A 14,668-nucleotide genomic window follows, 5' to 3' on the forward strand; every position below is an offset into this window, starting at 1 on the left:
CCCTCGGCTAACTTGTCTGTGTGTCGCTGTCAGCAGGAGTCGGCGTCTACCCTCAACAAGAGCACATCCAGCCCATGGTGCCCGGCTGGCTCTACAACGACAGTCTCATCCCAGGTGGGAACGTAGCTCTCTGGCTGCTCGCATTCCATATTAACACCCTCTCACAATGCAAGTCAAAGAAAATCAACTGTGTTCAGTGCAGTTTCAGTTGAAGGATATTTGTGTCTGTTCACGGCTTATATGAGTCCAATATCTTTGTCTCGACTGTTTCCTGTGCCCTCCGTGTTCCCCGCAGAGATGTTCAAGAAGGTGCTGGAGTTCACCATGACCCCCGCAGGGATCGACACGGCCAAGCTCTACCCCATCCTGATGTCCTCTGGCCTTCCCAGAGAGGCCCTGGGGCAGATCTGGGCCTCGGCCAACCGCACCACGCCCGGCATGCTGACCAAGGAGGAGCTGTACACGGTGCTGGCGCTCATCGGCGTGGCGCAGGTAGCCGTTTACATCAACCGCACATTAGAATTGCCCCGAGTCATCTTTAGCTACTGAGCTCAGATTCTTCTGGAAAAGAGAGAGAGAGGGGGGGGGTGAAAGAAGGAGAGAGAGAGAAAGAGCAAAAGAGAGAGAGATTCTTCCGGAAAAGAGAGAGTGAATGTGTGTGTGGGTGTGTGTGAGAGAGGGAGAGAGAGAGAGAGAAGCCAGCTCTGGGCCAGTCGGCCGGCCTGAGCGCAGGTGAGTGTGACAGAGTCTCCCCCACGCCCAGTGCCAGTGTGACAGAGTCTCCCCCACGCCCAGTGCCAGTGTGACAGAGTCTCCCCCACGCCCAGTGCCAGTGTGACAGAGTCTCCCCCACGCCCAGTGCCAGTGTGACAGAGTCTCCCCCACGCCCAGTGCCAGTGTGACAGAGTCTCCCCCACGCCCAGTGCCAGTGTGACAAAGTCTCCCCCACGCCCAGTGCCAGTGTGACAGAGTCTCCCCCACGCCCAGTGCCAGTGTGACAGCCACACCCGTTATCTCCCTCAGTCCGGCCCTGTCGCTCACCAGCGCCCCTGAGAGAATGCAAATCCACCCACTCACGCTGCACACCACAGCTGCCGCGCTCAGAATAATAAGACTGCTTTTGTTATGGAAATGCAGGAGTCTTCAGTGAATGGTGCCACGCACTGCATCCTTTCGTCGAGTGGTGTAAAAAGAAAAATTGGAAAACTGCCAGTAATGGCTGTTCAAATGGAACTTGAATGGTTTTAGGTAGATGTCTTTGTCTGCTTCCTGGGGGACAGAAATGGATAGATAGGAGGACATACTGTCTAACACACCTTGATGATGATGAGGCGCTCGGACGTGCCTCTGGTTCGGCCCCGTTTCTTCGGAGGGTTGAGTTCTCTGGAGAGTCAGGAGGTCTGAGACGTTGAAGTGTGCCTTTTCACTCCTGCATAGCGCTATAACACCGGCCGCCTCTTGACTCGGAACTCTGTCTCCACCTCAGAGTGGTCTACCGGCCATGAGTGTGGACATCCTGAACCAGTTCCCCTCCCCGCCGGTGCCCAACCTGCCCGCCCTGACCATGGCCATGGCCCCGGTCATGCCCCAGCACCAGCAGCCCATGATGACCCAGCCCCCAGTCTCCATGGCCATGCCCGCCCCAGCCCCGGCCGTCATGGGCATGGCTCCCGCAGCTCCTGCTGCCCAGCCGCCCGCCACCTTCATCTCCAACTTCCCGCCTGTGCAGGTAACAAAAGTCATCCCCCCTGTTTTTCCTGTTCAACGGTCCATCATTCTATCATCCTTGCTCGTTTCGGTCACTACACTACTCAGCTCTTCTTGTCCTTGTTGAGTTTAGGCGACCAAGGCAGACGACGATGACTTCCAGGACTTCCAGGAGGCCCCCAAGGCCGGAGGAGGGGGAGAGCAGTCCTTCTCTGATTTCCAGGGAGAGTCTGGGGGGAGCTTCTCCGCCCCCACAGCCTCTCAGCTCCAGAACAGGTACAGCACTGCACTGACATCACTCACTGGGCGGGGTCCCTTTGTACCGTCTGCGCAGCGAAGGAAACGTAGCTTGAGAGATCGAGAAGATGTGAAACCATTATAATGAAGGATTGTTTTGTAAAGGTACAACATGCAATGATATTGTAATTGGTAGGGCAGTCGCCCTGTATAATACTGTTGTCCCCTGTCCTGTGTCGGTCTTTGGAGCCATAAAAGAGTACACAGTGTCTTAGTCTTAATACCTTGTAATAGCCTCCCCCTGCATTTCAATGATTTTACGGCCGTCTCCTAATGCATTCATTTCAATGGGTAGTGGATACGCCTGTTTCTTTATATTACTTTTCATACCGTGGAGGAATAGAGCCCTTCTCCTCCCGGGAAGAAAGCCTGGAAGGCAATTATCTTTAAGAAAGACAAAGGGAATGTGGAAATAAAGGATCTCCCGTCAGAGTGGAGCAGTCCCTTTACTCCCCCTTCCCCACCCTCGCTGTCAGAAAGTGAAAGCCTGATAGGGTACTAAAAACAATCTCCTATCCCCCAAAGTCTGAGATCACTGTCTAATTAAAAAGTATGATTGAAAAGCCACGCTGGGTTTGTCCGCCAGAATTGGCCGGTGCGCCCCTGGCAGTGGGTAAGGGCTTTGAGCAGGATGACGTTTGGTGGAAAAGACGAGAGGCTGGGCTCTCTCCAGACCCCTCGTTGCTGGGTCTTATCTGTGGTCCAGTCTGGTGTAAACCTCTGTGGGATTTCAGGGTTGTAAGTGTCCAATCAGCTCAGGCAGCTTAGACGGATTAAGAGGAGAAGATGGCGGGGGGCTGGAGCGGGGAGCTAGCCGGTATTGACCCTCCGTCTCCCCCGCTGACTGAACGTGGGTCTCGTCTCCGCAGTGCTCCCTCCATGCTGACTCCTGTCTCGGGCTCGGTCTCATCGTCCTCCTCTGATAAATACGCCGTCTTCAAGCAGCTGTCGGTAGAGCAGCCGGCGGAGCCCTCTGCCCCTGTCTCAGGTACCTGGTGTGCACCCCTCACCTGGACATCTCAGTCACACACACACACCGATAACACAGCATAACAACTCACCCAGATGTTTATGTCTACTGCCATTCCAACTGCACCTGTTTTGTTTGTCTCGATTGACCCAGATGGGGGAGACAAGTACAGTGTCTTCAGACAGCTTGAACCACCTGCAGACAGGAAACCAGTAGGTAAGCAAAAACCTCCCTCCTCCCTGGCACAAAGCTGGGTCACACACACACTCACTGTCCTGAGAGAACATGGTAGTCTCTGAGAGGATCCCAGGTGGCTAAAGAAAGGCATACACCTTCAAGCCAGAGCGGCCTTGAGGAAGTAGCCCATGATAGCCTTATTCTGCTTTAGTTTGGTATGAATAAAACGGATGTCTCACACCCTTTTTATAAGATGATTGGAAATGAGAATGCACTCGGTATGTGTACAAAGTACAATGTAGCTCACATGTTCAGCATTGATGTAGGTCTGTTTCCTGCATCTATCTTACTAGAACAGTTTCCAATGGGGACAGCCGTCACGACTCCAGTAAGTCCTGCTTGCTGTGACCTTTCCTTTCTGCCGGCAGGCTCTGTCTCTCCATAATGAGACCATTCCTTTTCTCAAGAGTACAGGAGCTGTGTAAACAGAGCCTCTGCTTCTATCAACAACATTTATCAAAACAGAGATATGTTTTTGCAATTGAACTCTTTGTATAATAATAATAATAATAATAATAGTAATAATAATAACAATAATAACAACAACAATATTATTATTATTATTATTATTTATAAAGCACTTTCCATACAAAAGCAGCTCAAAGTGCTAAAAAATATATATATCTGGTGATAAATTTGATATTTTATATGATATATATGGGTCAATAATGTATAACACTTTAAAAGTAGCAAAAAAATTAAATAAAACTGAAATTACACTTCACTAAAAGGATTTTTTCATTTTGTCACCTACTGTATGCCCTTACATTAGTTATATTCAAGAATAGTGCCAATAATTCATTTTTATTGTGATTCATATATGAATATGCCCTCATAAAATGTCATTCAGTATAGCACTTATTCAAGCTTTTTTTTTAAAGATATTTTTTAGATGTAGTATGATTTTTCTATATATTGTTGCAAACATTTACACAATAGACCTTGTCCGACCTGTCAATCCCTCTGAGAATAATAACCGATAAGGTTGCCTGATTTCTTAAGACCGCGCCGCTTGCGACAGTGATGTATATAATAAAGCTTGTCTCGCATTTTTGTGTTCATAGATTAGACATTAGTTATTAGAAAATTGTTCTTTGATGTGCTTGGGGAACATGCAGTAATGACCAGAGAGACTACAGAAACTTAATCACAGTTAGAAAAATGTTTAAAGGCTTGTGGAAGGCCCACAGGTGAATGTTTGCTCCTTGCCCATTCAGTTCACAACTCTCGCAGCTACATGCTATCACAGTTAGCTAACCATTATTATCAACACTATTATAACATGTCATACCATTAAAACATACAGTACAGAAAACTGCTGTACCATAATGTTATAAGAAAACAAGCTGTACGATACTCTACACCTCATTCCACTCATCAGTTTACAGCAGCGCCAACGCAAAAAGCTAAGAGGCTAGTGAAGTTAGGTGCTTGATGTACAGTAAGTAGCTAATTAGCCGGTAGCTAGTAGTTAGCAGATCATTCTCACAGACTAACCATTTTCTAATAATGGATGCCACTAACCTACTCACCCTGCTTTACATGTGCAGTAATACTCCATGATTTTGTCCTGATGAATTTCAATCTGGAGTTTGTGAGGCGTCTGTGCCTTCCGCATAGCATCACCTCTTATGTTGTCACCTGCTCCGTCCGAAATCCAAATCTCATGGATATATCCTTGTGTAAAACAGTTCAGGCCTTTCTGTAGAACTCTCTTAGGCACAGTGGTGGCATTTGGCAAATAACATACAGCAATATTATTAGGAATCCTTGAGAGAATCATTAGGTATGTGCTTTTCAGTGGACATTTTAATGAAGTGCTGCAAAGCTTGTGGGGCATAGCAACTAGGAGGGGCGGAACTTGCAGCCGGAATGGGAAAGGTCTATTATGCCATGGGTGTTCATTTAAGCAATTGACCACTCGAGGCTACGGGGCGTTGTTAGGCCCGACGCGATAACGGAGGGCCTAAAACCCCCGTAGCTGTGGTAAAATCCTGTGTAACCCACTGCCTCGAGTGGTCAATTGCTTTTCTACAACGGTTACTACATATATATATTCATAAAAACACAGTAGTAACATTCAATCATTTATTTACCGATCATTCTTATCATTTTAGTATTTACAAAATCTTCCGCCATAGGTTATAGTTCTGAATTAAATGGTTGCCAGGCAACATAGGCTATCTCGCCTATTTTTGGCCTTGTTCACATAAGGCATAATTCGGGTGGTTCACGTTTATTTGAATATTTCCAGCTATGGTGCAGTTATTAAAACAGTTCTCCAGAGCACTCGTTTTTGCTGGTAGGGGTGTGGAAGTGTTGGAGTCGAACTGATGAGTGTGTTATTGTAATAGGATACGAAAAAGGCGAGGTTGCTGCGAGTGGTTGCTACGCAAAGCATAACTTGATTTTATCAATGGCCTCGTCAATGAGATTGACGGCGCATTAATACTAATTGTTATGCGGTCGCAGCCGTGGGGTACAGAGTATTTTACCACGGCTGCTAGCCAATCAGAATCAAGTATCCAAACTCTCCGTTGTAGAATTATATTTTTTAGGATGAATTCTACGTTTTTATATCACTTTTGTCATTCTTTTTTCTTTTCTTTTTTTTTTTTTTTTTTACAAGGACAGATATACTGAATGACATTTTGACACTTAAGAGCTCAATAGCTCCCTTAATTTAATACTTTGCAACACAAATATGTCTGGATCCAAAGAAGGGTAAGAGTTGAGTAATTTAATATTATCTTTTTATGTTAAATTAAAGGCCTCGGGACACCAGGTTTACACATCACGTCTTTGACCCATATATATATGTGTATATATATATATATATATATATATATATATATATACACACACACTATATTGTTATGCAGTGGTTCAGCAGCTTCTCCCACCACATGAATATCTACCCGCTTACCTTCTGTAGTTTTCTATACCATAGCTCTGTCATGTTCCAAAAGAAAGTGTGGTTTGAGAGAGAAGGGTAAAAAATAATCTGTTCTGGTATCATTGCACTGCTGAGAGTTGGAAGTCTTTGTAGAACATAGCGAGTTCTTTCTCCCTGAAGTACAGTTTAATCATGTCCCATCTCAGTGTGGGACCCACAGCCCGGTGCATCTAGTGGTGCTGGGAGTGTGTGTGTGTGTGTGTGTGTGTGGGCCCAGACAGCGCAGTGGCAGAGTTCACACCACGGCTTGAAATTTACCACGAGCATCTGCAATGTCTCAGAGCCTTAACTAAACAGCCCTCTCTATTTCCCCGTAGGATTGTCAAATGAGAACCTCCTGGCTTGAGGAGATTTGATGGTGTTTTGTGTCGCGTCGATGTCCTCCCCTTCTCCCTGCTTGGACGCTGTGTTCAATTCTTTTTCCGTGCCTTTCAATTGTACTGTCTTTTCTGTCTTCGCAGGGGAGGGCTTTGCCGATTTCAAGTCTGTCAGCGTTGATGATGGTTTCACGGACTTTAAAACCGCCGACAGCATCTCTCCACTAGACCCCTCAGACCAGGCCAAGATCTTTCAGCCAGCATTCCCTCCTACTTTCTCTAGCTCTCAATCTCTACTACAACAACAACAACAACAGCAGCAGCAACAACCAGCAGTCTCTCTCTCTCAGCCTAAAAACCCTCTCAACATGGCCGACCTGGACCTCTTCTCCTCTATGGCCCCTGCTGTCCCCGCCCTTGCTGAGACCAAGCCCAGCCCCTTCCTCTCTGTGCCCCCCTCCCTAGTGCTTCCGCCAGGAGGAGCCAAGCCCCCCGGGGGAGGGGCAGACGACTTTGGTGACTTTGCCCTCTTCGGCTCCTCCGAGGCCGCCCCTGGGCCCGCTGCAGGAGGGGGCGTGGCCACGCCTCAGGACGACTTTGCGGACTTCATGGCCTTCGGCAGCTCCGGCGGCGAGCCCAAGGGCGAGGGCAGCGCGGGGGATAGAGGGGAGGCCGCCGCACAGCAGCGCCCCCAGCAGGGCTCCGACAAGTACGACGTGTTCAAACAGCTGTCCCTGGAGGGGGGCGTGGCCTACGACGACACCAAGGACAGCGGCGGGGGCTCCTTCTCCTCCCTCAGGAGCGACACGGACGACTTCGCCGACTTCCAGTCCTCCAAGTTCTGCACGGCGCTGGGGGCCTCGGAGAAGAGCCTGGTGGACAAGGTGTCGGCCTTCAAACAGGGCAAGGAGGACTCCGCCTCCGTCAAGTCCCTGGACCTGCCGTCCATCGGGGGCAGCAGCGCGGGGAAGGACGACTCTGAGGACGCTCTCTCGGTGCAGCTGGACATGAAGCTGTCGGACATGGGCGGAGACCTGAAGCACGTGATGTCAGACAGCTCCCTGGACCTGCCCGGCCTCTCGGCCCACCAGCCCCCCGCCGCAGGTGAGGAACTAGTGCGCTTGCTCTGGTGAGGGTACGCCCCGGTCACACACAGAAACAGCCCCAGGCCGCACCCCAGCCTGGTCTCCGCCACGACCGCCGGTCCCCACCCCTCCCCGTGCTACGTTCTGTAGCGTCCACTAAATCAGAGGTCGGAGGGCAAATAGTGAGCTCCAGATTACTGGTGCAGCACATGCACACACACATGCACACACACATGAACACACACATGAACACACACACCATAGCGCCACGTTTGTCATGTCATCTCCCCAGACACACCGCATCAGTCATTTCTATCACCATGCCACCTGCACACGTTTTATTTATTTATTTGCTTATTATAGTGATTTTGGTGAGTATGTTTTGAGTGATGTGTTTTCCATTCACAACCCGCACCTCTATTCATTCGGAGTTGATGTCGGGAGAATCTTACGGATGCCATGCAGTCATAGTTCATTTGTCCGTCCATCCACCCTCCCCCCCCCCCATCTCCTATCTGGACCATCGCTCCTGTCCTCCGTGTCTCTTTTGTCTTGCGGGCCCTGATTGTGTTTGTTGATGTGTTGAGTGATGCGGCCAGAGGGTTGGAATACAGATGAACTCAGCTCTGGTTATGGTGATGAGCTTCTGCAGGGAGAGAGAGAGAGAGAGAGATTTTGTTTATTCAGATCACTGACTGCGACACACTGCTGCATCCTACCATATGGCTTAGCTGGATTTTACTCCCTGCCAGCCAAAATAGTTCTGATGATATTCGATGATGCATTTTAATGTAGTATCAAATTAGCTATTGATTGAATATTACATGAAAGGCTTTTTGAGGGAGAAATATAGATTTTAGGGTTCTGGGGAATAGGAAAGGGGAGTCAAATGCGTGTCTAGTGCTGGAACCATCTGTGTGTGTGTGTGTGTGTGTGTGTGTGTGTGTGTGTGTGTGTGTGTGTGTGTGTGTGTGTGTGTGTGTGTGTGTGTGTGTGCGTGCGTGTGCGTGTGCGCGTGCGCGTGTGTGTGCGTGCATATGCGTGTGTGTGTGTACATAGTTCAGTATTCTTTGAACAGACCAATGTTCCTCATAGTGTTGGTTATCAGTGCTAGATATTCGATCTCCAATAGGGCTTCTCTCTGTCTCCCAAGACCTCATTTGGTCTGTTTCCCTCCAGTCTACTTGACCAGAGGCAGGTCACAGATCAGCTTAGTAGATGGTTGAAACTCATAGCACAGACCTCAGTCAGGACCTGCCCTGTGCTTTAAACCTCTCAGCTGAACCTTCATGTCCAGGCATGCTCCATATCTGTCCTCCGTCTTCTTCCCAACGGTCATCATTTATTTACCCAGCTTCTCATCTTCCCTGCCATGTCTCATATTCCACCATGTACATGCAAGGATCCTCCCTGCATTTTAGTCATTGTGAGTAAGCACATGCATCCAAACACTCAATCACCTATCTTCGAGCATGAGTAGCAATCAGGAGTGCTCAGTTTAAATATTTCAACACCAGCCAGTATATCAGTCAAAATTGTTTGTATCAGTTTCAGCAAGGGGGCATCTAACTAATTTCAACAATTAATTAATCTTCAAGGTTGTTGAATTGATCAGTGTAAAGATCCTCCAATGCCTTATTTTCTGTTAGAGCATGACAGAACTAGAGAGATTGTGTTCAAACAGCCCAGTCTTCTCTCTGTGGAGAGAGAGAGAGACAGACGGTGAGTTATGACAACAGAGGCCGAAGCTGCAGCAAGGCAATTTGATCCGATGCAGATAGGGCCCAGTCGAGCGTTCATACATTCCCCAGAAGCTGTTAATTGCGGCTCCTTTTTTTCGTGACCCACATCCATCCAGTGTTCTCGTTCTTGGAGAGCCCGAGAACTTGACTCATCTTTTTTGAGTGAAACTATAGCAGGCCTCCGAGTGTGAAAACTTCACCATGCTTGCACTGTTCCTGGACATGTCACCTTAAAGAGACAGTATCTCTTTTCATGTGTGCTTTTTGGGCTACAGAGCTCAAAATGAAGCATATTTATTCATTTGTCTTTGGTATGTTTTGTCACGTGTGGGTCTGTGAACAGGCTTTCTGATAACATAATCTTGTTAGTGTTACCCTCCCTGCCTTGCTATTCGCTGCAGTGTGCCTGCCTGTTCAATTTGTGAAATTGACAAGAACATATTAGAGGATTTTCTGCATATCAGTGTTACATGTTGTTTTTATCAAAGAAAGAAAAAAAGAAACATGTATACATACAGATTTAATAGTGTATTTTTATTACAGGAAAATGACCTCTTATTTATTTTGAAACTAGATAGACTTCCTGGTATTGTTTTTGTGTTATCTATTTGCAGATGAAATGTATTTATTAGGATATTTATAGAAAATATTTTTGGTTTATTCAGAATCAAGGATTGAATGTTGTCTTGAGAAATCCTGGTCCTAAGAGCTTGTGCACATGAGCCTATCATAAACAGGTAGCAAGAGAAAAAGGATACTGTCTCTTTAAATCTTTTTTAGCACCTGTAATTGGACATGATACAGGCCTGCTCGAAGGTGTTGTAGTAGGATAGCTCTCTTTGTTTTCTTTAACCCTTTGAGTGCTTGAACGAGCTGTTTAGAACCATACTGGACCGTATCAGATCTTGGAGAGATTGCCAGATGCAAAGATCACTCCATAGGTTTTGTTGATAACTCCTTCAAAATTAAAAATCCTTCAGTATAATTTTATCATCTGGGTCCTGTTAAAGGTAACCTAGACTTCATCTTGGTCCTTGGACTCGAGCAACAGGGTTTTAGAAATGACAACCCCTTTGCTGACTCTATCTCAACTTTTGAGCCTTCATCGTGACGTGAATCACATGAGAAGCATTCAGGTCGTCAAAGGGTTAATACCATCTGCCTTGAACCTGTTCTTTAAATTCCCTTCGCTTTTCAAATGTGTTCTGTATTCTTTCCACAATCTGTTGCTTTCCTCCCTATTAGTACGACTACAGTGTGTCTTCTATCGAGAGTTACTCATTTCCGTCTGTGAATGTGCCTTCTGATTCTGGGTCCTGGGTTCTGTTCATGTTATTCTGGGGTTTCTCTTTCTTTCTTTCTTTCGTTCTCACTGTTTGTTTTTCCTCTTTTTCTGACTCTGCATGCCCTTGTATTCTAAACAATTAAAAGATAATTTTACAAGTGTTAGTTACCTCTTGTAACAATAGACTTATTTCACAGTATTTTGTGATCTTTCTCTCTTTCACTCTCTGCCCATGTTGTCGTAATAAATATTACTATTGGTATTGCTGGAATGCGTACCGTCTTATTTTTCTCCTTTCCTTATCCTGAGAGGCAAGATTATGATCTAGCTACATGAGGCTTACTGCACTAGCTCCTTGTCAATTTCACAAATTGTTGTTTGTGCAAGGGTTTCTGTCAAGCAGTACATCGACCAGTTCCATGTATGCCTGCAGGGTGTGCATGCCTGTGTGTGTGTGTGTGTGTGTGTGTGTGTGTGTGTGTGTGTGTGTGTGTGTGTGTGTGTGTGTGTGTGTGTGTGTGTGTGTGAGTGAGAGTGAGAGTGAGAGTGAAAGAGCGAAAGAGAGAGTGTGTGTGAGTGTGTGTGTGGAGATGTACTCACAGATATGTGGTTGTGTGGTTACTGATTGATTTTGTGTGATTTTGTGAGAGTGGTGTTGTTCTTGTATAACATAGTTCGACAGGAAGACAATCAACATAGACACAGCTGCTCCACTAATGATGTTGCCATGACAATCTCATGAGACAAGCACCTCAAGTTGATCTCATTTTCAAACAGCATTGTTACCAGAACCGTCGACGCTCATGTCGTTGTCACACCTACATTAGAGTGGGGTGGAAAAGTGGTGATTCAAGATTCCTTTTATTTGTCACATGCGATGTACGGTGTATTTTGAGAGCCTTGAGTCGGCTGAGAACACAAAGTGCAGCACAGTAGGGCAGATAACATAACAAATGTGCAATTTGACAAAACTAAGTTATGTGAGAGATTTTAAGCTCATTAGGCTAGATGTGTCTCATACCAAATTGGCATCTCGAAAACTGCTCCGTGGTATAGTTGGTGGAATGTACCCACTTAAATAAAATACTATAGAAATGTGTTTAGGGTGGCTGTGAGGATCCATAAAGGAGCTGGTATGACTTTGACAAGCTGCTTTGCTTCCCTCAGTCATCCCAGTGGAGCAGCTTAGCTAGAAAATCCATAGCAATTGTGCATTTTGTGATAAATGCATGATATTTGGTACACTGGTATCCAAAGGCATTCGAAATATATGTATATTTGTATATTAAGCCTTCATGAATCAATATCCAAACCCCCCCCCCCCCCCCCCCTAGTGTCTCAGCCATCTTGGAAAGGATCTCTAAGCTGTTAACACGCTAAAGGGGAGACATGCATCATACAGATACATGAGCAATCAGACAGACGATTTATTAGAACTAATGTTTTATAGGTTTTGCCAAATTTTCAATCTGCAGAAAAATCCATCATGGCGATGTCTATGGGTTCTTGAGGCATATTTGTTCCACATGAGGAAAGACACAAGTACACCTGGTTTCATTCATTTTCATCCAACGGGGTGGAAATGCTAGCATTAACTGTACCGCCACCTATGGACGAATGATGGTCATTCTTTTTGCCATAGTTACCCATGGTCTGTAGTTTTGACCTTTGATTTTTGGTCCTGGACCTTTTGAGTTATTAGACCAAGTCCAGGTAAAGAGTAATAGAGGGAAATACAAGGGAAACAATAGAGTTCCTACTGTAAATGCTATGGGTGACAATAAAAATGCATGATGGCTCAATATCTTTTTTTTGGGCTATAAGTGAGTACCAAATTTCATGCTTTTATCACAAAATGCACAATTGCTGTGGATTTCTAGCTAAGCTGCTCCACTGGGATGACTGAGGGAAGCAAAGCAGCTTGTCAAAGTCATACCAGCTCCATTATGGATCCTCACAGCCACCCTAAACACATTTCTATAGTATTTGATTTAAGTGGGTACATTCCACCAGCTATACCACGGAGCAGTTTTCGAGATGCCAATTTGGTATGAGACACATCATCTACTTATTTATTTATTTATTTATTTATTTATTTATTTATTTATTTATTTATTTATTTATTTATTGTATTTTTTTTTTGTATTTTTTGTATTTTTATTAGGAAAAGTTGAGCTTTTACAAGACTTAACATAAGTACCAATGCAATGCCCAACAACAAGGTAAACACTCACACAAACAAAAAATTAAAACAAAAGAGCTCACATTTGGGAGTTACAGCCTCAGTAATCTGCCTATTTTTCTTGGGTGCATCGAATCATTTGTCCTTTCCCGAGTCATCATCACTCATTTGTGTCTTGAATAATTTTTCCCATTTGTCATCCATCTGTGTTTCTTGTAGTCTCAGTCGATGTGTCAATTTTTCCATTATGTAGATTTCCTGTACTATCTCCATCCATTGGTCTTGGGTAGGGGCATCCACTTTACTAGCCTAAGGAGTTTAAAATGTCTCACAACTTGTCAACGTCTTGTCGCCTTGTCAGGGTTGAGTTATTAGTTATTAGCCAGCGTTTCAGCAGCTTCTGTATGCTGTGCCCTGGAGCCACCGGTGTTCTGTGTTGTCATTGCAGAAGGAGAGGACATGAAGTTTGACCCCTTCGGAACATCTGCTCTCAGCAGTCTGGCCAACTATGATTGGTCAGACAGGGAGGAATGTCTGTCCGGCCGGGCCAGGAAGCCTGTGGGCCTGGACAGGGGCTGGGCGGGGCCGGGGGCGGCGCTGTCGTCGCCGGCCGTGGCGCACAGGAAGGAGACGTCGTTCGGCAGCACCGAGCACGTCAGCCACGCCCCCGCCGCCCAGACCACCGCCTTCCCCGCTGAGGAATCCGCCTCCGCAGATGACAGGTTTGAGGCCTTCGCTGACTTCGGCTCCCGTGAGCAGGGAGGTGCGGCGGAGGACGACGACGATGACTTCGGGGACTTCGCCAGTACGGTGTCTGAGAAATCGGACTCCCCCGCCGCCGTCCACGGCGAGGCGGGGTCGGAGGGCAACCAGAGCGAGGCCTCGGACGAGTTCGGGGCCTTCCAGGCGGACAAGCCCAAGTTCGGCAAGTCGGATTTCTTGAAGGCCAGCTCCCAGGCAAAGGTGAAGTCCAGCGAGGAGATGATCAAGAATGAACTGGCAACCTTCGACCTCTCTGTACAAGGTGAGTCCTTTTCTCTCCTTATTCCTATGTCAGCCAGGGTTCACCGGCTATTTCCTGATCCTCTGTCATTAGATAGGATTTTGATACTCGTGTGGATTTTGATAGAGCCGTGTGGATTAGTGGCCCCCTGGCAGTCAGCTGCACTCCTTCTGCCTGTCAATAGATGGCAGTGTTTTGACTGCCCACCCCCCTCACTTCACACTGGAAGACAAGTGAGATTAATTAATACAGCCCAGCGAAATCCTTGAGCAGAAATGAACTGCATCCACTTTAAGAGTATTCATTTTTTACCGCTGTTTGCTGGTCTTATGTTGCTTGCCTAATTTATTAGCCCTACCTCCAGTTTGATAGGAGCTCATTTGCCTCATATAGATTTTTCTCCCAGTGTTGAATGTAATTTGTGTGAATGAGAGGTTTTACTTCTTTCCCCGCTGCCCATTGGGACAGTAATCTGATCGTGTGTGTGTGTGTGTGTGTGTGTGTGTGTGTGTGTGTGTGTGTGTGTGTGTGTGTGTGTGTGTGTGTGTGTGTGTGTGTGTGTGTGTGGAGAGCTGTCATGGTGTGGGGAGAGGATGATGCATGTCTCGGTGGGGGGGTAGATTACCTGTCTCAGTCCAACACACTGCCAGGCGTCTGACCTGGAATAGTTTGGGCTCAGCTGTGTGTGTGTGTGTGTGTGTGTGTGTGTGTGTGTGTGTGTGTGTGCCTGTGCGTGTGTGCGTGCGTGCGTGCGTGTGCGCGAGGGTGGGTGGGTCCCTGTGCCAGATGAATTATTCATACCTATGGCACTGTTTTGTACATAATTATCGTTTGTCGGAAATTAAGCGTTTGTTTTTGCTTCTCCTTGTCTGAGAGGAATTAGCCAG

General features: G+C 46.6%; 1 protein-coding gene across 1 annotated transcript in view; it reads left to right on the plus strand.

Annotated features, from left to right (window-relative positions):
* Nucleotides 1-14,668, plus strand: part of synrg (synergin, gamma) — a gene marked incomplete at its 5' end in the record, with an annotated part of 38,555 nt that overhangs the window by 13,553 nt on the left and 10,334 nt on the right. The window contains 8 exons of the mRNA XM_084437586.1: nucleotides 37-114; nucleotides 296-492; nucleotides 1,487-1,729; nucleotides 1,841-1,983; nucleotides 2,874-2,992; nucleotides 3,128-3,190; nucleotides 6,629-7,588; nucleotides 13,227-13,802. Coding sequence (XP_084293712.1) covers nucleotides 37-114; nucleotides 296-492; nucleotides 1,487-1,729; nucleotides 1,841-1,983; nucleotides 2,874-2,992; nucleotides 3,128-3,190; nucleotides 6,629-7,588; nucleotides 13,227-13,802 — 2,379 coding nt within the window. The remainder of the gene's footprint in view (nucleotides 1-36; nucleotides 115-295; nucleotides 493-1,486; nucleotides 1,730-1,840; nucleotides 1,984-2,873; nucleotides 2,993-3,127; nucleotides 3,191-6,628; nucleotides 7,589-13,226; nucleotides 13,803-14,668) is intronic.

Source organism: Borostomias antarcticus (assembly GCF_949987555.1).
Source record: "Borostomias antarcticus genome assembly, chromosome: 1".
Classification (NCBI taxonomy): domain Eukaryota; kingdom Metazoa; phylum Chordata; class Actinopteri; order Stomiiformes; family Stomiidae; genus Borostomias; species Borostomias antarcticus.